Source organism: Leucopleurus acutus (genome assembly GCF_964270905.1).
Source record: "Leucopleurus acutus genome assembly, chromosome: 12".
Classification (NCBI taxonomy): domain Eukaryota; kingdom Metazoa; phylum Chordata; class Mammalia; order Artiodactyla; family Delphinidae; genus Leucopleurus; species Leucopleurus acutus.
The window spans coordinates 76984816-77010229 of NC_139154.1; the positions used below are offsets into that span (position 1 = coordinate 76984816).

The 25414-nt window shown below is 34.8% G+C and overlaps 1 protein-coding gene across 3 annotated transcripts in view; it reads right to left on the reverse strand.

Moving 5' to 3' along the window:
• Window positions 1-25414, reverse strand: part of FANCL (FA complementation group L) — a 77954-nt gene that overhangs the window by 47986 nt on the left and 4554 nt on the right. Inside the window, exons 2-5 of one of the 3 annotated variants that reach the window (XM_082851384.1) lie at window positions 20628-20686; window positions 18569-18629; window positions 16048-16104; window positions 10947-10975 (exon numbers count right to left, since the gene is read on the reverse strand). In XM_082851384.1, coding sequence (XP_082707510.1) covers window positions 10947-10975; window positions 16048-16104; window positions 18569-18629; window positions 20628-20686 — 206 coding nt within the window. Of the gene's footprint in view, window positions 1-10874; window positions 10976-16047; window positions 16161-18568; window positions 18630-20627; window positions 20687-25414 lie in introns of those variants that run through there. The other 2 variants (XM_082851383.1, XM_082851385.1) reach the window with 2 other exon arrangements.

Genomic DNA, 25414 nt, shown 5'->3' on the forward strand with positions numbered 1-25414 from the left:
TTATTACAGTAGTTAATCAGTATGTAATTCTGATCAATCAAGCAATGCTGAATATAGGCATATTTTTTAGAAATACAGAAGTTACTTGTAAACATGAACATTTCAGAGAGTTTGTCTCAAAGTGTAAGATCAGGGATGGGCTATGGTATGGAAAAAGCCCTAAATAGTTTAGAAGCATGATGAATATATACAGAGAGAGAGAGCAAGAAGGAATAGGGAGAGAGAAGGAACAACTAAACCACCAACTAGTACTTTTCATACTTCTCACTGCTGCTTGGCATCAACATGTTCAAAATCATTATGGCACATCTATAAAATAAGACAGAAATAAACTAAAGTTCTAGTCTTTTGTTTGCAATCACACAAAGTTTAAGATATAGAAATAATACATTAGAGAAAAACAGGCTTATGCTCACAATACTGCCCTGCAGTCAAAAGGATCATAAGGTTAATTTTGTTAAGCTTTAAGACAAAATTCAAACTTTTAAAAATTTATAATTTCAGGTTAATCTCAGCATGGTCATTTAAAATTAAACATTTTACCCATGTTGATTCCTGTCTACTTTGTTTGGGGAAGAAGGAGAAAATTAATTGTGATTATTATCACGTTTAGTACATGTGACTGAGATTGGCAAATGTGCTCTAGCATTTATTCTCAGCTTCTTCCTTTTGGTAACAGGATCCCAGCTACTGTAGCACTCCACCTAAACCGAGTTTTAGCTGGGTACACTCTATCCAGCTAGCAACCCTTCCACTGTCCTTGGGTATCAGCGTATCACTAAATTTTGGCCAATGTACTGCAAGCAGAAGTGATATGTGCACCTTTTGGATCATTTATAAGAAAATCATGGCTACCCCTCCCCCAATCCCTCCCATTCTCCCTTCCTGTAGAGTGGAACTTAGGCCAATATGACCCAGCAAAGACCATGCCAACAAGAACAACCTCTTAGTGCAGCTCTGACCAACAGAACTTTCTGCGATGATGGAGGTATTCTATATCTGCACCATCCAAAACAGCCACTCATCATATGTAGCTACGGAGGACTTAAAATGTAGCTAGTATGAATACTAAATTTTTAATTTGAGTTAATTTAAATGTAAGTATCAATAGTCACATGTGGCTAGTAGCTACTATGCTGAACAGCGCAACCAGTGGATGGTTGAAAAGCAAAAGAAACCTGGGCTCTTGTATGACCCTGTGAAACAAAGCCACCAACTCACTCTTGACCACCTGCCTACCTGTGAACTGTTAAATGAGAGACGAATAAAATTCTATTTTGTTTGAAACACTGAGGATTTGGAGTTCTCTTTGTTAACAGCAGCTCAGCCTGTACCTTAACTAGATAATCAATATTTGTATCTATTCACAACAGAAAGGAATATCTTAATGTTTGGTCTACAGAAGAGATATTAAAGGGGAAGAAAACAGCAATAAGCTCTTACAAGTAATATTAAAATCAGTTTGTCTTAAAAAAAAAGGCTATTTCAAATGTTCTCTTTTATTGGTAAGTTGGATATCTCAATTTAAACAACATGAAATAAATAATTTCTACTCATTTATTAAAATAATACATTTGGGCAACTTTCATTATTGGAAAGCTCAAATTTTTGAAAAGTTATAAACACATTTAAAACTTATAAGTTTAGGTATTTACTACTTAGCTAGACATATTCCAAAACTGACTAAGAAATTATAAAAACATAAATATAAAAATCTAAAGAAACAAAACACTATACTTTTTTTCGCACTTTACTTTGCATTTGTCATTTGCTGCATTTCTTTATAAGTTACTGCTTGCAATAACTAAAATGGCACTAAACTTAGAGTTAAGGGTTTTTTTTAATTTTATTTATTTATTTATTGGCTGCATTGGGTCTTCGTTCCTGCACACTGGCTTTCTCTACCTGTGGCGAGCAGGGGCTACTCTTCGTTGTGGGGCGTGGGTTTCTCATTGCAGTGGCTTCTCTTGCTGCGGAGCACGGGCTCTAGGTGCCTGGGCTTCAGTAGTTGTGGCTCGCGGGCTCTAGAGCACAGGCTCAGTAGTTGTGGCGCACGGGCTTAGTTGCTCCGCAGCATGTGGGATCTTCCTGGACCAGGGCTCGAACCCGTGTCCCCTGCATTGGCAGGTGGATTCTCAACCACTGCGCCACCAGGGAAGCCCAAGAGTTAAGTTTCTTAAACATTTGAAAGGGATATTAATACTTAAGCTTCAGAGAGGTTTTTGTTGTTCTTCTTAATAGGGGAATGTTATCAGTATAGAAAAACAGAATGAATGTGCTTTATACCTCTTGAAATACTGTACTTACTCTAACCAAAAGCTTAAGTTATACAGTTTTTTCCATTAAATATCTAGATGCATTTATGTACTAATAACATCAAAAGGCAGACTGAAGACCTTCATGTTTTAATAAAGCACCAAAGTTTCCATTTCCACTCTCAACTTTAAGCATTAACTACTTCAAAAAACAACCTCCCTAGTTAACATTTTTCTTCCCTGTGTTTTCTGTACACCAGTCTATCCTGCCTTCCATTAACTAGATTAATCTTCCTAAATATCTTTTTAATCATATCAACCACTTGCTCAAAAATACTCAGTGAGTCCCCATCACCTGCATATAAAGAATCCTTAGCCTAACAGTCAAGACCTTTCAGTCCGGCCCTAATATTAATCCTCTTATGTGAGCAACTGATCCACTCCGAAGTCCAAAAATGAACTGCACATTTCCGTCACTACAAAGTTGCCTCCCCCATTCCTACCCTTTTAAGGCTTTCTATATTCCTCCCAAGCTTTCCCAATATCTACCTCCTCTCAGAACTTCCTAAATTATCCGTAGCGCAAAAGAACTTCACCTTTCTCTAAACTCTCATACTGCTCCTTTTCGTGTTAAGTTTTGCCTCCCAATCAGATAAGCTTTTTTTTTAATAAGCAATATGAAAGTTTTATTTTTCTATGTATGTGTCAATGCTCTATGTATTATATGAACATAAACAAGCTGCTGTCAAACTGGTTCATATTTACTGATTCGCATGTAAGTTTTAAACAACTAAATGCAAATTCTGTTTAACTAGATACTCTAAGCATATTACCAATGTTTAGAAGGACAATTTTTTCACTATCATATAATTTGCATTCAGTGATTTGGATATATGTATGAGGTAAAAGCACTCTATTTCTAAAGGTCATTTAGAATGAAATTCATACTTTTAACATCTATATTCTTATGTGTTATACAACAAAATTATCATTATGATTATAATTAAATCATAACACTAATTATATGTTGTAAAACTCATATATAGTCAGACCTTTTGGTGAACCAGTATCTCACCAACTTTATATTTACTTTACACAAGGAATTATTTGAGTCACATAACTTATGTTTCTTTTCAACCCTTATTACTAAGCATCATTGGTTGCATTTAAAAAATGAAGAGTATGTGGCTCTGAGAGGTTATGTGACTTGCCCAAGGTCACACAGCTGATAAGCCAGAATTAAAGCCCTTGTCTCATTACTGGAATTAATTTAGTATTAACAAGTATCTCCATTTCTCCCAATATGTTATATAATTCTTTGAAATGCACTGAGAAATTATAGAAGATATCGCCATCAGTGAATTAAGTCCATTTCAAAAATACTGGACTTAATTAAAAATCGAATTTAATACATGTTGACAATCTTTCAGCAGCACAACAAATTTAGTAAAACTCAGCTCTTTCGCAAAATAAATTTAAAAGGCCAAATAGTTTAATTCTACTCACTCTAAGCGATCAATAATATGCTACATTAAAAAGGACAAAACCATCAGATCACTACCCCTGTTTGAATCATTTAAGCTCTGAATTATCTAGGACCATGTGATTACTAAAACAAACATAAGATATCCTATAAATAAAGTGACTATGCATTTCTTTTGAACTGCGACACTTTTGAGACTAAAAGGGGCCACGATAAAAGGCATAAGTTAGGACTATCCTAGGTAAAGTGGGATATAAATCAGCCATTCTGTAAAGCAAACAAAGCTTTCAACTTCAGGACATTCTTAATACCAAACAGAAAATCCTATTAAACCCCAAGAATTCTGTTTAATTCTTACTGTTTTGATGAGCCATTCTGTAACATAACACAAGCAGAAGTTAACAGAAACCCATCAAGACACTTTTTTGCTCACCCACCTTTCTGAGCCAGTATAACACCCAAAATCATCCACAACTTCATCTAACCCTTAGGGCAACTTGCTGTTTTTAGTGTGTTTTTAAAGAAGTTGAAACAGTATAGAAATTACAATAGTAGCAATCAAACTTAAGATCAGCTACTAATTCTCAATGTCATTTCTATTAAAAAAAAAAGGTATACGAATATAGAGGAAAAAGGAAAGATTTCAATCATATTTTAAACACTTCCTTTCTTCTAACTTAATTTTTTATAAAGCTTGATACTATAGAACTGATTAGATATGTCAAGTATGTAATTTAAAAACACAGCAAGGTTTTCCTTACCTTAAAAAAAAAATCCTTTTATTATCAGATTTTACTATTCCACTAACAAATCTACAAGATTATTATTTAGAGTGTAAGTAAAATACAGATATTTTATTTGGTCTAGGAATCACGAAGATTCTGAAAATCCATTTAAATCAATTTGTCATGCAAATCATTATGTGTGTCATTTTAAAAGATATTTTAAATTAAGAAGCTAGACAGCTGCTCAGGCATCACCTCACAAAGTAACAATTCTAGCATGGGGACAGCACAGTTCAGGTCTCATTTGTAGCTCTGAGGGTCCTGAAACCCAGTATTATCAGTGTGCCAAGTATACCAGGCCCAATTTAAGAATTAAGTCACAAAAATAAAACTGAAAGGAGATGTTCTTACTTCGCCAGACAGTGCTGGATAAATACGGACAAAATCATACTATTTGGCTTCTCACAATCAATCCATGCAGACAACTTCTCTTCTGCTAACACACTGTTTATTTGTAAAGACTATGAAACTAATGATTAGGTAACAGCAGGTATATTCTAATTCAATCATGCATCCTAGTCACTATAATTAAACTATGAGCTTTCATCAATCTAAGCAACAGATTTCAAAACTATCATTTTGCACATGGCCAATTTTATCCGTGGTGCGATAGTCACACTTTGAGGCTGAAAACTAATAAAAACTATGTCCAAGTACTTGAGGGAACTTTACTAAAGGCTCCATACCAGAGCTATCCCCACAGCACAACTCCAGGGAGCCATCATTCACGCCAAAGCCTGAGCACTGTTATGCAGCCAGCCTTGGCAATGTACGCTCATCTTATATACAAAGCTGGGGATGAAAATATGTATGTTGAAACTTATTCTGAGAATTAAACAAGAACTCTATAAAGTAGCTAGCAGGAACTTAAAACTGGAAGTTCCTATATATAATAATCTAAGGAGGAGACAAACATTTATATTGTGATGAATGCTATGGTGGAGGCATTCATATCCTTACCTTTGGCTTTCATCTATTACCTAAGTTAGAGACCTGTTCCTTTTTCTCCACTATCAGAACAATGTATATAAAGCAAAGCAATGTCAGTACTTCCTATTTATCTATAAAAACATTTATTCCATAAAATATTTTATATATTTGCACTATTTCTCTTATAACTTTGTTGCTAACAGCTCTCAAAAATCCTATCAGTATATACCATAGTACCTATCTGAGTTAGAATTAAGTACTACTGGGATCCATCTACTTAAATTCTGACTCTTCCACTAGATATAAGTTCCATGAGGAATCTTAAGTCTTGCTTGTGTATCTTCACTGCCTTACATTATAGGCATTCAATAAATAGGTGGGAAAAAAATGAACAATTCAAAAATCTGATATTTGCATACTCAATGCTTCAACTGATTTTCATTACTGGAGTTCTCCCAATAATGTCACATCTGCTTAGAAAACTGCCTCAAACTGACTATATCAAAATAACAGAAATAAAACTAGAAGAACATTTCTTCTTCCCTTTCCAAACCCTTCCTCCATTCCTAACTATCCTCTAAATACTAAGATCTTAACATTTAAGCATCAGAAAATAAGTCAAAATAATTTTTCTCTTTTCTATCACTTTAAATCCAAAGAATGATCAGGTCCATAACATCAACGCCTCAAGAAAAATCTTCATAACTTCAGCAGAATTGTTAAGAGTGCATCTCAATTCATTACTTGTCTTCTGTCTCTCCCCTCCATCGTTTTGCTAAATTTTCTAAAAAAGGTTTCATCCATCCCAAATCCTATTCAGGAATGATACCTTATCAAATAAAATGTAATTTCATGAATACGCATTAACCGGTCCTCAATATCACCATAATGGTACATTTAAAATTATAGGTAACATCCATTTCTGGCTAAAATGGAGTAACTTACTGAAGACCAAAACCTCCACTGAGAACAACTAAAATAGCCTGATGCAAGGGAAAAGAAAAAAAAAAGTTTGAAGATGTCAAAAAATTGCTAAAGCAACCAGGACTTGAAGGACCAAGGTCCTGAAGAAGGGGGAACAGAGGAGAAGTAAGCCAACACTTCAGCCATTTTTCTTTCAGGGTATTTAGCAATTCTGGGCATAGGGCAAGAAAAGGAGGATCTGGGTAAATGGCGCAGGCAGAGAGCTACTAGTAAGTGGCAAACAAAAAACAAAAAAATCAAACAAAAAAAACCAACAACAAAAAAACAAAACAAAAACCCTAACAGCATTTCTGGCAATCTCTTGAGGATAGAGAAATAAAAATAACAGACTTAAAGGGCCAGAATCTGGTGAAAAGGTAGGTCAGAGACTGCGGCCATATATTCTGGCAATTTTCCATCAAAACTTTTAATAAACTGAAAGGGATAAGAGGATAAAAAGCCAAGCAGTAAGCCAATGAAAAACAAAGGATAATATTTAGAAATCTCATAATACTGAGGAGAAATTTATTAGAATTTAGAACCCACCAGTGGGAAAAAGTCCCAGTGAACATCCCTAAGCTCTCAGTGGGAACCCTTGGAGGGTTACCGGTCAAAGCAAAGTAAACAAGAGGTATATGAAGCACTGCCCAAAAGGAAGCCCAGACTCTAATGGGCTAAAGGTAAACTAGCCTAATGAAGACAAAGATTAGAGTTTAGGATCGACCAAGGGAGAAATCCAAATGAGCACACTTGGCTCTTGCTTGAAAGCTCTGGAGGGTTATAGCCTGGGAGAGGGAGAGGAGCAATAAGAACCCTGCAAAAATGACAACCCACCCTGAACCATTTCAGTCTCTATGGCAACCTGCCCCCACTTTATATTCCTAGCAAAGAAAAAAGTAAATCCTTTGTAGAAGAAAATATCATCTGGAGCTTCCAAACTTTTTAATACACAATTTCCAACACTCAACAAATATTATTAGGCATAGCACTGCAGCCTGAATGGCCAAGGGCAAGTACAGAAGAACAGCCAAGGCAGTGAAAAAAGGGGTATTAACTAGAATGCCTACAAATTAAGCCAGTTTCCTCATTTCTCCCCTTTTGCCGTTTTGTATTTTTTGTTGTTTTGTCTTTTTCCCCCCCCAAAGAAAAAGTAATCATGTTATTGAGAAGAGACACAGAGATTTAAGGTTTTACATTTTTTTTGTTATACAGTATTCAATTTTGTATTGATTCAATTGTGAAAATAAAGAAAAACCCTTACTCTCTGCTGTTAAAAAAAGTCTAGGCCTTGGTATTCACCCAACAAAGTTGAAAAATAACGTCCACATGAAAATCCTGCACATAGATGTTTACAGCAGCTTTATTCATAACTGCCAAAATTTGGAAGCAACCAAGATGTCCTTCAGTAGGTGAATAAACTGTGGTTCACCCAGACAATGAACTATTACTCAGTGCTAAAAACAAATGAGCTAATGAGCCATGAAAAGACTGAGGGGAAATTTAAATACGTATTACTAAGTGAAATAAGCCAATCTGAAAAGGCTTCATAATGTATGATTCCAGCCATATGATATTCTGGAAAAGGCAAAACTATGGAGACAGTAAAACGAACAGTGGTTGCCAAGGGTCAGGGGAGAGGGAGGGATGAATAGGGAGAGCATAAAGCATTTTTAGGGCAATGAAACTACTTTGTACAATATTATAATGACAGATACACGCCTTTACACATTTGTCCAAAACCATAAAATGTACATCACTAAGAGTAAATCCTAATATAAACTATGGTTTTGGGGTGATAACAATGGTGACAACAATGTGTCAATGTAGGCTCATCTATTGTAACAAACGTACCACTCCGATGGGGGATGCTGATAATGGTGGAGTCTATGCGTGTATCTGGGGGCAGAAAGTATATGGGCAATCTCTGTACCCTCCTAATTTTGCAATGACCCTAAAACCACTCTAAAAAAATTAAGCCTATTAACAAAAATTAATAAAAGCACTAGGAATGCCAAGATCCAGGACTATATGACAGAAAACCACAAGAAAAAAATTAAAAAATAAAGAGACTCAAGGGGATCTAGATTATGGGAGTAGGTAGAAAAATTGTAAAACAACCATAAAAAAAAAACAGAGAAATAGATAGAGAATTTCAACAGAGCATTAAAATCTAGTAGAGTTATACTAATATCTAACAAAGTAGACATTAAGGCAAGAAATATTGCTAGATACAAAAAGAAACATTTAATGATGAGGGAAAATCCACAAGGAAGGTACAGCAATTATAAATGTGTATGCACTCTAAATTAAAAACAGAACTTCAATATGATCCAGCAATTCCACTTGTGAGTATATGTCCGAAGGAAACAAAATCACAATGTCAAAGAGATATCTGCACACCCATGTTCACTACAGCATTATTTACAATAGCCAAAACATGGAAACAACCCAAGTGTCTACTGACAGATGAACAGATAAATAAAATGTCGTGTGTATATATGTGTATATATATATATATATATATATATATATATATACACACACACACACACACACACACAGTGGAATACTTTTCAGCCATAAAAAAGGATATCCTGCCATTTGCAACAACCTGGATGACCTATAATGGGCACTATGCTAAGTGAAATAAGTCAGACAGAAAAAGACAAATACTGTATGACCTCACTTATAATGTGGCATCTAAAAACATACCCTAAAAAACTGAATTCATAGGGCTCCCCTGGTGGCGCAGTGGTTGAGAGTCCGCCTGCCAATTCAGGGGACACGGGTTCGTGCCCCAGTCCAGGAGGATCCCACATGCCGCAGAGCAGCTGGGCCCGTGAGCCATGGCCTCTGAGCCTGCGCATCTGGAGCCTGTGCTCCGCAACGGGAGAGGCCACAACAGTGAGAGGCCCGCGTACCGCAAAACAAACAAGCAAAAAACTGAATTCATAAATACAGAGAAAAGATTGGGGGTTGCCAGAGATGGGTGTGGAGGGTGGGTGAAATGAGTGGAAGAGGTCAACAGGCACAAACTTCCAGTCAGAAAATAATTAGTGGGAGTGTAATGTACAGCATGGTGACTACAGCTAATAATATTGAACAGCTGACGTGAACAACATGGCAGTTAGGTGCACCAACCCCCAACACAGTCGAAAATCCACCTATAACTTCACAGTTGACCCTCCATATCTGCAGTTCCACATCCACACATTAAACCAACGGCAGATCGGATAGTACTGTAGTACTTATTTATTGAAAAAAATCTGCATATAAGACCCCGTGACGCTCAAGGGTCAACTGGATTGTATATGTGAAAGCTGCTAAGAGAATAAATCTTCAATGTTCTCATCACAAGAAAAAAATATGTAACTGTGTACTTATGCATGTTAACTAGACTTCTTGTGTATTTCATAATACATACATATATTGAATCAGTATGTTGTACATCTGAAACTAATATAATGTTCTGTGTCAATTTTATCTCAATAAACAAACATTAAAGGGAATTCTTTAGTCAGGAGGAAAACTACTCTAGACAGGATAGAAATGCAGTAAGGAAGGAATGAAGAACACTGGCAGAAATAATTGTGTGTGTATAATACTGACTTTAAAAACAACAATGTTTGTCAAATTTAAATATAGAATTAAAATGCATTATAACAACAACACAACAAAGTGGAGAAAATGCATTCAAGAGTTTTAGATCCTCGCAATATAAGAAAATTGGTAAAGATAACAATGTATATTTTGCTATGTGTATGTTGTAATCTCTGAGGTAACCTCTAAAATAATAAAAAAAAAAAACTAACAAGTTAAGAAAAATATAATAAAAATTGTGATTAATTCAAATAAAGGCAGATGAAGAAATAAAACACAAAATACATGAGACAAATATAGAAAACATACAGCAAGATAATAGACATAAAACTAAATATATTGGGTGATGTCAGTGAAAATGGCAGTCAGAAGTTCCTAAAATTCTCCCTTCCGTATAATAGTAACAAGAAAACCAACACAAAAAAACTGTCAGAAAAAAAGGCAAATATGTGAGGTGATGAATGTTAATTAATACAATTGTGGCAATCCTTTCACAATGTATAGGTATATCAAATCATCACACTTTAAGTATGTAAAAATTTTGTCAATTATATCTCACTAAAACTAAAAGAAAAAAGAAAATAACGTTATACGTTCAGTGAAAATACGGTAACATCTTAATTTACTGTGTACATAAAAATGTTATTTTTTTCCAAATTATATTTAGAATGCTACCTTGTAGGTCAATTTCTTTATGATGATATACCTTTAATTCACAGCCACAATAAGGATCAGATACTCTAACTACATGACACTTTTGACTAAAAACAGTGCAAAATAAATTGCTAAAACTGCACATATCTTAAATTGAAATGCATAAGAGAAAGGCATTTCTAAAACATTTTAAAATGGACATACTTATCCCAACCAAGAGTTCCTATCTCTTCAATAAGACTTGAGTAGAACTGGGGAGGAGGAGGTAGTACATACAGCTCTTTTTTATTCTTTAAAGCAACTTCCTGTTTAAAAGAAAAAACTTGAATCAGCTTCGGAATGCTACACAATGAATTATTAGTACCTGATTACGAAACACAATTCTGTAATCTTTGAGCCTAACTGAAGTATCCATTATTTTTATGGAAAATCCAGCTGAATGATTCCCCTTCTCATAAAAAAAGACATGAAAAGGGTAAAGGACTGTACTGAAGGTCATGTAAAACTGTCAGTTATTACACCATACAAACTTAAGACTCTCATGTTCTCCTAGACTATTATGCCTATCAGAGATGAAAAAAATTCACACACACACACAAACACACACACACAAAACCTCCTCATTCTCAAGGCTTCACTATTTTTCTACTCCTGTTGATATAAAGAAACATGTACCTTTAAAGAAAAGCCTGAACTCTATGTATATTGCCTAGACTGATACACTTGCACACCTTTGTGAATCACATTCTTACAAAAACCCTTCATTATCACAATAAATATATACCTGTTAATTTCTTTCACTGACTTACATGCTGTATTACTCCCAGACCAGCTAAGTGTTTTGTCATCTATCTGGCTAGATCACAGCTCCTTTCCCTGCTAAGCCCACCTATGATATCTTTAAGATGGTTTATGTTCCCCCAAACAAAACTAAAATTTACATTTTTACAAGCAATACAAATATCACTAGAGTTGCTGAGGCTGAAAATTACCAGTTATTTCAAAGGTGCTAACCTAGACAAATATCTTATTTGGAAAGTAAAAATAAATGTATCTATACAGATGTTCATATGGTCTGGATTATCAAAAGGTTATTATAAAAAGAAATAATAAAACCAGAAATTAATTAATAAAAACCAATAAAGAAATTAAAAACCAGATATAATAAATAACAAAACCAGATGGGAAGAAGTATAAAAATTATAAATACTTCTGGTAACCCTAATAATAAGTTTAAATTTTATATAAGTATATATTTATTAGTCCTTATCCTTTTTTTTTTTCCAACAAGGATAGGAGACAATTAAATTGAGGTAACACTAGAAAGAATAGATTTTTACAAAACAGCGTTTCAAAATCAGGACTGTTTACTGAAACTACTTTAACAGAGTTCTAAATCTGCTTTAGGATAAAAACAAGCAAACAAACCAAATTGTGAAAGCAGGTTTGTAAAGCCCAGAACGTCAATGTGAATTAGAAGGGAAGCTCCCACAAGACAAAAAGTACACTGCTTTTTTATAAACTAAATACCTAATGCTGTATATAGATAGCCTGATGGTCCACAGAAATAAATGTGTACTATTAAGATTATCCTGTTACTAATACTACTACTAATGTCAATATTGTTCCTGGACTTATAGATGTAATAGCTATACAGTATTTATTTGCAAATTTTTTTAATTCAAAAATATTAATTACTACTATTCACGTATACTGAAGGTTACAAATAAACTTGGATAATAATAAAAATGTACTTTAATCTAGGTATATGACATTTGTAAACTCTGCCTTCTACCTTGGGTCAGACAAGTTATTCCTATTTTAGAACTGTAACAGAGAAAAGGGCAAAGGCAGAGAAGCAAAGTGTTCTTTGCGGACAAGGAAGCAAAGGTACATAGTAGAAAGAACACAGGCTTTACAAACAGGTTTTAATTCCTAATTTTAAACATTTCCAAGTTTTGAGGCCTTAGGCACTCAGTGACTCAGCCATAAAAAAGGAATAAAATAATTTAGCCTGTTGAGTTCTTTTAAAACAACTGTTCAGAGCTTCCCCGGTGGCGCAGTGGTTTAGAGTCCGCCTGCCGATGCAGGGGACGCGGGTTCGTGCCCCGGTCCGGGAAGATCCCACATGCCGCGGAGTGGCTGGGCCCGTGAGCCATGGCCACTGAGCCTGTGCGTCCGGAGCCTGTGCTCCGCAACGGGAGAGGCCACAACAGTGGGAGGCCCGCGTACCACAAAAAAACAACTGTTCATTTATCAGATATGTACAAGCTCCTACTATACACCTAGTTATTACTAGGAAACTCCATGAGAGATTTAACAAAATTTCCTGAAATAAGATCAACACCTACTGATTTCATTTGGGCAACATTCTCAATACTTTCACCAGTGATTATATTAAATGAACGCTATTACTAACAATACAACCCAATAAACTACAAATTCTTACATTTTTAGGTACAGTGCCATAAATGTGCAATAGTATCACCAACTGTCCACAATTTCTTCAGAAAGCTAAAGTATAGGATCTCATTTTACTCAGAAATGCAATAACAAATGTACTAAATAGAATACTGTGAATTGGAGATCAATCTCCAATTATTCTAAACTAATGAGTATTTCTTCAAAATTAAATGACCGATAGAGCTTAAAGTTAGCTTCGGTAGTAATGAGCCACAGTATATACAGTTTTTACTCTGGTTCCCTTACTCCAGGGATCCCCAACCCCCAGGCCATGGACTGGTCTGAGGCCTGTTAGGAACAGGGCCACACAGCAGGAGGTGATGCACAGCAGGAGGTGAGCAGAGGGGGAAGTGAGCAAGGCTTCATCTGCGGCTCCCCATGGCTCGCGTTACCGCCTGAACCATCCCCCCATCTCCCCCACCCCCCCACCCCCCAGCTTCATGGAAAAATTGTCCTCCACAAGACCAGTCCCTGGTGCCAAAAAGGTTGGGGATCACTGCCTTCGTCCTATTTGTACAGGTTATCAAAATTATGATAAAAAGACAAAAGGAACTTTTCAAACTTGTTCAATGTCAAGGAGATGTAAACCAAAATACGCTTCACTTCTTCACCTTACATTTTTTAAGGTTATCCTGTTGTGGCCTTTGACGAAATTGATAATGAATGTTGATAATCCTTATTAATTAGGGTTTATAAATTTATTAGTCAAAATTTAAACTTTAGAATCTGATTTTTTTTTATCCTCTTTATTTTGATCCCAAACTTTTCACCAAAGCTCCACCTCAGTGGGTTGTTATGAGGATTAAAAAAAGGACTCAAGACAAATCTAGCAAGTAAATAAGCTCTGAATATGTGGCAGCTGCTCCTAACAATAAGAAGGCCTCAAAAAAGAACCACAAAGAAATATCAAACTGCTTTCAGTTGTTAGTAGCTATATATTGGTACTGTAATTTTGTAAAACAAATATAAAGAAATATTTTATAGATATGGGAAAAGCGTAAGTGAAACATACAAGTAAAAACATAATAAAATGACTATGTTAATATTCGAAATGAAAATTTTCAGATTAAAAAGAGATATAAGCATAAAGTCAAAGAAGTAAAATCCCTATGCCAAATTTGAAATGAAAATTTTGAAATGAACTCATGATTGTTTTCTTTCTAAAAAAGCATTTTTTTTCAGGCTTTGTCCACTGAAAAGGCCTAGAATTAATACCAATGAACACTCCAGTTTTGAGACTGTGGCATTCAAATACCATTTCCTACCAAAAAACCATAGCTCTTCGGAAAAATAGGATGACTTAATGAAACTGGGGCAAATGGAGTCATAAAGCAAAGCTTGGGTTGTGTTTAAAGCAAAGCTTGGGTTGTGTTTAAAAGAACTCAGGAGCCAACATGAAGGGGCTTACACTGACCAAAAACGGTACAGTTTAAGCACTGAATAATGACTGCAATGGACTAAAGTTAATAAAATATTAAAAAACTCACAGGTTCATAATAATATTTTTTTAAAAAAGCATTAGTTTCGAGTTGCTAGGCACCAACTGATTATTCTAAAAATTGACTTTTTAAAAAAAGGAAAAAGAAACAAGCATTTATCCTATCTCTCCAGTATAAGTTATGCCTCAAATTAACCAAATAACTGATGAAGGGAAATTCTTCTCTGTAAAAGATTTTCAGCTAATAAATGTAGATGATGGATTTTTAAAAATCACCATTTGCAATCCCTAATGAAATAGTGGATGTAGTCAATGACTGTCATTGGAAGCTAAAATCAGTAGGTGATAGGCTGATGGGAAACTTTATATTAGATGGATCTAAACCTATTGATCAATCTTAACTCCTCTAAACGAGGAACTATCAGACACCATGTACCTCCTGATGCAGGGTGAGAAGTACAGAGCACAAAGTATTCTTACCAGAGCAAATGAACCCAATTCTGTGGAGACCCTTAGATCTAACTGCCAGATTATAAAAAAGGTAGAAGAATATGTTAAAAGACGCCATGAATATCTAATAAACCAAATCCAGAATGCAGGAAATTTCAGAGGACACATAATCTGGCTTTTCAATGAGTAGATGGCACGAGAAGAAGAAAAAAAAAATGGTGAGGGGAAGAGGAGACGCTGCTACAGGAAGTAATTAAGAAACTTAAGAGACACATCAACTAAACATAACGTGTGGACTGTGTTTGCCTACTGATACAAACAGAGCAGCTATAAAGAATTAGCACTAACTTCATTGGCATTATAACAGCATATTTTAAAACAGACAAAAAAACACTTAAGTGTTAGACGTATAATCTGACATATTATGGAGAAATGGATACAACATCCAGGGTTTCTTTTAAAATGCTCCAGGCCCTTTCTCCTAAAAGAGCAGGGGAAGAAATATGATTGGCAAAACTTTGAAGTTAGGTCATGGGCCCGTGGGTATTTCCTGTAGTCTTCCCTCTTCTGTTAATCAAGTATTTTATGTATAGTTAACTGAATAATCAATTATCATATGCAACTGTATATATGGAATGAAGCCTAACAAATTTTTCAGAAATCTGTAGTTGTATACAAAATTATTTATACATTGTATTATATCTTTATGTGTGACTTTTTAATCTCTCTGTAGATGTGACATTCTCTAACAGACCAGAAGTACATTTTATTTCTTCACCACCTGTGCAAGACTAGTGTCAAGTGTGCCCAGTTTAGGATACAATCAAATTGGTTCTTACACATAGTTCTACTCCTACTCCTTTACTTTCAGAAAAGTACCATCTGCATTTATGCACAGAGTAAAATAAGACATTAATGATTGGGAGTTGAGAAGTTTTAAGTTCTAACCATTTGGTTTTTAAAGGAATTACAAAAACATTCAAGATTTACAGCATATGGTGACAGTGTTAGGAAACAAATTCTTACCAAAACCATCTTCAACTCCACTAAAAAGCTCGTTAGATCAGGAGAGTGCTGCATTCTCTAGATCAAAACAACATTTCCAATTAATTTCATGTGTACAATGAATACTCCACGTGCTGAAATGGAAATAAAATCCAAGTCCATGTGAATATGGAAAAAAAAAGTATTAGCTGTATCTACATCTTAAAAGTATAAGAATTAAAGTATTGGTCATCAACCCTATTATTCCTACCAATTTCATTCTGAAAGAGTAATTAAAGCCCTCAAATCTATTTTGGTGAGATATACTGAATTATGTAAGAATGTCACTTAAAATCTCACACATTCCTCTATTTCTTCAGCACTGACTATCGTCAAGTTTAGCAATCTAGCAAACCACAGCACTATTTACCAAAAAAAAAAAGTACGAATGGAGTGTTAAGAGGAGGATAAAATATAAAAATCAGGAAATCTATACAATTAAAAGAATCTAGTCAGAGCAATGAATTAACAACTAATCAATAAAACTATCTATTTTAATTTTTTTCCTTTACCTTAATAAAGGCTACCTATAATTGTTAATTTTGTCCTTTCACAATTAACCCGTATTCATTCAAAAAAGAGTCAATCTTTCAATAAGGTAGAACAGTTACAATAAAATGGCAAAAAGGAAATAACTTCTGAAGTATAATGAATTAAAGTGTCATGGCTCCATTTCCTAGAAATCTTTGATTCTTAAAAGAAAATTATTATAGAATTAAAGAAAGCAAAAAAAAATTCTCATTTAAAATTGCTTTCTTAGACAAATCTCTACATCATTTCTCTGCTTGAAATCAAAATGTTATTTTTCTTACTTTTTCTGATGCACTGCACTACCACCACACAGTTCTGAAGTGGATATGTAAATTTCTGTCTTTACATGAGAAAAATAATAATCGAAGATATTTCAACAATACATGAGACATATGATTCACATCTTAACACAGCTTTGTGTGGGCACATGTTTGTAGAACAAGTCTTTGACTTTCCCTTCTTCTATACAGTATTTCCCCTGTAGTTTACTAGAGAGGAATAATAAATTATACCAAAGTGTACAAACTAAAGCTCAGAGGCTAAATCCAGCCCAATAGCTGTTTTTGTAAACAGAGTCATAATGAAATGCAACCACACCTATTCATTTACCTCTTGTCGAGGCTGCTTTGGTGCTACAAGGGCACAGTAGAGTAGTTATGACGGAGATCTTAAGGGTCCACAAAACCTGAAAAATTTACTATCCAGTCCTTCACAGAAAAAAATTGCTGACCACCCCCAACCCATATTTACTAAAGTTAAAAATGATACAAGGAAAGAATAGTAACATTGAACTGGACTTTGGAATAAAACAAAGACTGAAACTAATACTGGGTTCTACACGACCAACTGTAGGGCAGGTAGGAGATAAGTAATTAGAACTTTTTCTAGGAATTCTCTTGGCGAATTGGTGGAGAAAAACTGTTATAGAATTTATTATTATTATTAGTCTTCATTAACAGTTTTTCTTCAAGCTATTTAGATATTTCATTAGATTCATTTCTTAAACTTTAGTATACAATATAGTCTCAGTGGATGGGGAAGGGGTGGTGAAGAGAAAATGGAGAGAAATAATGTAAACATCCCCTTAAAAATCTGCTGTAATTATACTGCCAGCAGTGACAGCCTACATTCTACAAATAGTTTATTTCCTATATTTCTTTGTGGTTCAGTACTGCTTTAAGTGAGAGTAACTGTCACTGTCAGTTTCATAGATAATAACCTGCTTTAAGAGAGAAAGTATAGGACATCAGGAAAAACACACAAATGAATAAAGCATTAAAAGAAAGGCAGTTCTACTTCCATTTATTTTCCTACAAGAGGCATTTCATTATTTTCAGTTCCTTCAGTAATTGATTAGAGAAACAAACAAAAATCTTTAAAGGAATTTTCAGGTAGAGGAACATAAACATTAAGAATAACTGAACTGGGATGGAGAGGTGGATGGTGGGCGAAGGATGTCAAAAGTACAAACTTACAGTTATAAAATTTTTTAAAAATAAAGAATAACTAAATAAATCCTGCCTATATCTCACCTATGCCGCCTTTACATCTACTCTCATTACATATGCATGCATGATCCTAAGTGATTTCCATTTCACCTTTTCTGTTGCTAATCTTGAACTACAATCGCATTTTTGCCACAGATATCCTTCAACTCCTAAATGGGTCCTGGGATTTTTTGGTACCACCACTATTCAGGTGGATAGGGTGTATGCATTTGAAGACCCTAAAGTTTCAAGGATGGAAATAAAGTTTCGACACAATTGCTGGCTGGAGATGTGCTGAGGATTCTAAGACAGGAAACATTTTATATAAAATATGGATCCTTAAAATATTTGCTAGATAGAGGTGAAACCTACAGAGTTCAGCAACTACTAAACCAGTTGTAACACTCTGCAAAATAGGTCTTTAAAATAGAGTATATTTAGTAACTTCTTACCCTCGCTTAAAACAAACCTTTTAAAGGACTTACCTGTTGCACTACATGATGATATCCATTAAGTATTGCTTTCAGCTGCCAACTACATAGTAATCTAAAATTTTAATGGAACAACATGGTTTATTCATTGTTCAGAATTAAAAGAAAAAACTTATTTGTATGCTAACTCAAACATGTACATACATAGAAAAGAATGACATAAAGATAATGCTGACAAGTTAATAAAATTTTTATCACGGGTACTGTTGAAAATCATGTCTTCCAACTGTCGGTACTAATTTTATTCAAAATATAAATAACTGCAATCAGCAAACAACATGCAAACAAAACAGTACTTTTTAAAAAAAATTTTAACATATCCAAAGCAAAGTTTTCTTGAATTGGATTCTTCTCCAAGAGAGGTTAAATAAAAACAACAGTTTTGATCATAATATACAGAACTTGTATTTGCGAAAGCATATGTAGCAATCTATTCTTCTTTCAATTCCAGATTAAGGACATACTTTTAATTGTGTAAGTAGTGATAAGTTAATGTTCATCTATCTACTGGCTCACCTCAGTTGCACTCTCAATGTTACTAGGTAAGTAACTCTTCTAGGAATTGCTTTTACTTACCTAGAAGTAGAAAGCCCCTCAGAGTTTTCCCAACCATGATCTTTTCAAACCATCATGACCCTCCATTTTTGGTCTGCTAACCCTCATTTCCACTGCTATCTCCTATCATAGAGGCAGAGTAGTTCATTCAACCGCCCACGGGAAACCCCTTCATCAAATGTGCTTTCCACCCCTTCCCACCAATTCAATCGCATCAATTCACTAATTATCCCTTTACTGTGGTATCCTTAACTTACTTTCTGCTAGTTTTTTTTTCCTCCGTAATATTAACTTGTTCAAGCAAATCTTATTTTTTAAAAAAACCACATAATTATAACTCCTCCTTGACTACACACCCTTCTCTGGCCACTCCTGTTTTTCAAAGTAGTTTATACTGTTTACATTTCCTTTCTACCCACTTACCCACTCCCAAAACCCCAATAAAAGCTGGCTTCAACCACTACATGAAACCTATGCAATCTAACCTGATCCCTTTGCAACCGTCAGCACTGTTAACCATTCCCCTTCTAAGCCTCTTTCTTTGGCTTCAGAGACAACTGTTGAGGTTTTCCTATTACTTCTCTGGTCAATCCTTTGTTTTCTTCCAAGTTCCTCTTTATTTACCAGTCCTTTAAACACTGCTATGCCCTCAAGATTCTGTCACTGGCTTTCTCTTCTCACTCTATCCATGCAGGCACTAGAAAGTCTATCCATACTCATGGCCCCAAATCCTACGCCTACTGTGACTTCTTCTACATACGCCTCCATTCCAAGTTTCATGCTCAAGTTCCACACCAAACCACTACTACCTACTAAAAATCTCCTCTTGATATTTAACATCTGATATGTCTTAAAACAACTCCTCTTCTACTTCTTCCATCTGTTATCTCTTCTCTAGCTTAGTGATCCGAGTTAGGAACTTGAAAAGGATCCTCCAGTCCTCTTTCTGTCTTACCTGCCACCAGTCACAAAATCCTGTCAGTTCTACTGTCTCTGAATTCTTCCTCCCTTCCTACCCTCAGATATTCTGGAGCAGAAAAGAGATTTTAGGCGCTACCTAAATCCTAAATTTCTAATCTTGTCTCTTGACATTCTTTGAAGGGCTGTCCATACCAACAGCCCATGTTGACACCTAATTTCTATCAGGACCGAACTGGGGGTCTTCCCACGACTGAACATACACATAATTAACATCAGTCAAAAGCTGGAAACAAAGTTTTCTAATTCTTTTGTATTCTCCAAATATTCTCACTTGTTGTTCACTGCTTTAACTAAAAAATAAATAAATTAGAGAATGTGTTACCATTGAAAAACACTTCAACACCAGGGAAAATCATTTACAAAGCACACTGATGTGGAAAAATCAGAAATGCTTCTGGTTAACTGATTAATAAGCATTTTAGGCAGAACTCTGATGACTAGAATCAGCTTATACCAGATTAACGACTGCTCATCCCACCAAGATGCATGTACAGTATATAACAAAACACCACATCACCTTGCATTCCTCAGTTGTAAATCTTTGGGCAGCAATATTTTAAGATGGAAATCTCTTCCCTGTGGGAAACATTAAGAAGGTTCATTCAAAAAAGAAGGTTCATTTCATCTTTCACTTAAAGAGAAGTCAAACAGAATCACATAAAAAAGGCAACATTTTCCTTTATTTTCTAAAAGGTATCAACTTTATCCAAATACTTGCTAAAATATAAGCAACAGAATAGTGCATTTGAGGGAAAATAACTCAAAAATGTCTGTCAGAAACTTTGTGATTGTCGGGTAATCAAAACACTAAGATAGGATTTTGTTTTTAAAGAAAAAGTTACTCACATAAATAAGAAATACTAAGAAACTGTTAATGTAGACATAAAGAAGAAATTTAAACGTTATTTCTTAGGAAATAAAGAAAAAGGAAATTCCTCCAAATTGCTTTGAATACAGAAGAAAAAATCATAAATATATAATAATTATAGGCTTCATATTTGTAATTTTCCAGAGTTCAATAAAGAGAAAATATATTTAAATAATCTAAATATACAGACAGAAATATTTTCATAAATCAGAGTATGTTTAGTTCTCCCACACTCGCAGAACTTTAATAAAACCCCTAAAATATTAAGTTATTTTAATTTAAATATTCATTAACTATACATTTGAAAAGACCAAATTTTACTCAAGAATCTTTCCAAGGAAAGAAGGACAGTTCTCTGAGAAATATATTCAGTTTTACTTTCTTGAGAAAGTGAATGGGTAAGCAGCTTAAACTTTGTACCTTAAATAGGATAAGACACATGAAGTCTGAGCAAAGGTAAGCAGAAAAAGACAAACAGAAATATAATCTTTTACTCCAACAGTATAAAATGAAAAAGAGTAATAAAATTCTTGAAAAACAATTACCACGAGAATTTTAGCAGTCTCCCTCAAAGCAGTTTCAAAAATAGAGGAACACAATTAAATGTACCCCATAACCTTTACTTTCATGGTAATATTGCAGTTCTGACTTTCATTACATTCAAATGTCCTTTAAAAAAATGAAACAAAATGTACTACTGACCTTTTCAAAAGGTCAAGTAACAATAATTCACTATTTCATTAAAGCGCCAAAAGGTATTATGTAGTAACTTTAACCTAACTTTACAGACATCCCACACATAGGTGTAAGAACAATCTGGAATTCAAAATTTACATGAAAAATAGTAAAACTACTCTACTGATCTGTTATGTGAAAGAATAAAATTCCAAAGTCCCTTATTTGCAAAATCCAACCATTTTAAAAGGGCAAATGCCATGTCACATGCCATAATACTTTTCTGATTCAAGAAAATGTCCAAAATTATCTTTTTTTAGTTAAACCATAGAAAAAATGTTAATTGCTCTCATGAAGCAGATTTTCCAGACTTACAGGGAACAAAAGTACTGACAGTTGCCTAAATCTGAATCTCTCTACATATCATTCCAAAAAACTATATACATCAAAATTAAGAACAAACAGAACCACAAAAATCCCATGTCTTCGGCAGAATCAGAAGAAAGAGAATACCATAAACTTCAAAATTACCTCTAAGAAGAAAAATTTAAACCACTTTCCAGTGTCTTCCACCCTGGGGCTCCAGTGGTTTCCACCCTGGGGCCCCCACATCAAGTCCTTTTAGAGAGCTAGGGGATTCAGGGGAAAAAAAAAATGCATGGAAGACAGAAGAGGGGACTGGACTATGTGCAAATAATAATAATAAACACTTCTGGTAAATCAGAGCACTAATTACAGGGAGGGGACTTATTATCAACACAAAAGTCAAGGATCTCATCTTCAATAAGAAATATAGGAGAAGAAGATGGTAAAAGAGATATCCTTTGGAAACTGGGTGTCAGGAGGAAAAAGTACCAACTATGGTAGACTTAGGATCTTCTGTAACAAAATAAAAACACTCAACTCCTCCTTCAACACTACCAAAAAAACTCATCCATAAAGTAAACTGCACTTTGCAGACAAAAGAGGGTATTCTTGAATGAGGAATTTAATAAACTATTGCAATCGTTCACAGACACAAAGATAATGTCTCCATCAATACTAAGCTACTGGGACTTCCCTGGTGGCACAGTGGTTAAGAATCCACCTGCCACTGCAGGGGACACGGGTTCGATCCTGGTCTGGGAAGATGCCACATGCCGCGGAGCAACTAAGCCCGTGCGCCACAACTACTGAGCCTGCGCTCTAGAGCCCGCGAGCCACAATTACTGAGCCCATGTGCCACAACTCCTGAAACAAAGATAAACAGGAGTAGAGATTTCTCATACATAATAATGTAAGACAGCAAAGCAACATTGCTAAAGCACTAAAATAAAAACAGTCAACCTAGAACTTTATACCCAGTGAAAGTATCTTTCAAAAGGCCAAATCAACAATTTCTTGAGACAGAAAACAACTGAAAGAATTCATCACTAGCAGACATGCACTACAAGAAATGTTAAAGGAAGAACTTCAGGAAGAAAGTAAATGAAACAAGGTGAAAAATCTGGGTATACAAGAGTATCAGAAACAGTAAATATACAGGTAAATATAAAAGACCTTTTTTCTTATTTTTAAAAATCTCTTTAAAGGATAACTGACTGTGCCAAAGCTGGAACAACTTGAGCAACAAATAAAGTAGTATTGGAATATAACTCAAAATGTAAAATATCCATACGTCCATACTGATATGATTGAATTAATGGAGAAATGAATCTCCCATACAGAAGAACTCCAGATAAATTAAGTTGACCCTTGAACAACATGGGTTTGAACTGGGCAGTTCCACTTATACATGGATTTTTTTTTTTTTTTTACAATAAATACATACTGTAGTACTATACGATCTGCAGTTGGCTGAATCCACAGAAGCAGAACCATGGATACAGAGAGCGGACTGTAAAGTGATATGTCGATTTTCGAGCACATGAGGGTTGGCACCCCAACCCTTGCATTGTTCAAGGGTCAACTGTACATAGATACTCCACCTGAAAGAGGGGGAGCATAATTCCCCACTCCTTAGTGAGGGCTGCGCATAGTGACTTCCTTCCAAAGAGTACAGTACGGAAAGGGGGGAAAAAAGAGTAACTTCCCAGTAGAGAAACCTGACAAACCCAACTTCAGCCAAGTGATCAAGGTTAATATCAACGGTCATAAATCATATTGACAATGTGTACCCTTAATATGTGCTGAAATGGTACTTAAACTCTGTGATGTTCCTCTCAAAAACACATAACCCCAGCCTATTCATGAGAAATACATCAGACAAATCCTAGTAGAGTAGTATCCTACAATATACTTGACTGGTATTCCTCAATGAAGCAGGTCATTTCATAATCATAAAGAAGTCAGCGTCAGCAAAAACAAGGAAACCATGACAGCTAAGAGAAGCCTAAAGAGACATAATAACATGGTATCTTGGATGGGAACCCAGAACAGAAAAAAAGTTATTAGGTAAAAGCAAAGGAAATATGAATAAAGTACAGACCTGAGTTAATAATAATGTACCAATATTAGTTCATTCATTGTAACAATGTACCATACTAATATGTTAATAATAGGACAAACTGTGTTTGTGTGGGGAAGGAGATGGTACATGGGAACTCTCCTTACCATCTGTTCAACTCTTCTGTAACTCTACACAGTTCTTAAAAAATAAAAGTCCATTAATTAAAAAAAAAACTAATCAGCTGCTTAAAAGAGAATTAATACTGTATTGGGAAGGTTATAAGATAAACAGAAATAAAATATATGGCAACAACAGCACAAAACCAGGAGATTAGAAATACAAGTAAACTACTGTAAGATTCTTACACCACAAGGGAAGAGGTATACTTGAAAGTAGATTATGATAAATTAAAGATGCATATTGTAAACCCTAGAGCAAACACCAGAAAAGAGAGACAAAATATAGCAACTACTTAAGGAAAAAAAAAAAAAAAACAGGTAATAAGCTGACAGAGGAGATAAAACAAAATTATAAGACTCAATTAATGTAAAATGCAGAAAATAGGGAAAATATAAAAAATAAATAGAAGAACACATACAAAACAAACAGGCAGATACTACATTTAAGCCCAACCATATCAACAGTCACATTAAATGTAAAGGGTTAATTAAACAACCCCCAAGTAAAAAGCAATGATTATCAGATTGGATAAAAAAGCAAGGCCCAGAAGAAATCCCCTTTAAATATGAAGACACAAATAAGCATAAAATAAAGAATGGAAGAAGATAAACCATGCCACACTAATCAATAAAAAAAGCTGGAGTCACTACATTAGTATCAAAAAATATAAATTCCAAGATTCCAAAGATTATTACCAAGGATAAAAAGGATCATTTCAGAATCATAAAGGAGTCAGTTCAGCAAGAGTGCTTACAATCCTAAAAGTTTATGTACCTAAAAAACTTCAAAATATATGAAGGAAGAACTGACAGAAATGAAAGTAGAAATTGACAAAAAAAATTATAAAGTAGCCCCCCCTTATCCACAGTCTCACTTTCTGCAGTTTCAGTCACTTGTGGTCAACTGAAAATATTAGATGAAAAATTCCAGAAACAAACAATTTTTAAGTCGTAAATTGGGCATCATTCTGAGTAGTATGATGGAATCTCACGCTGCTACACTCCATCCCACCCAGGATGTGAATCACTCTGTCCAGGGTATCGGCCTGTTAGTCACTTAATAGCTGTCTCGGTTATAAGATCCACTGTCCTACTATCTAAGTGCTTGTATTCCAGTAACCCTTCTTTTAGTTAATAATGACCCCCAAAACGCA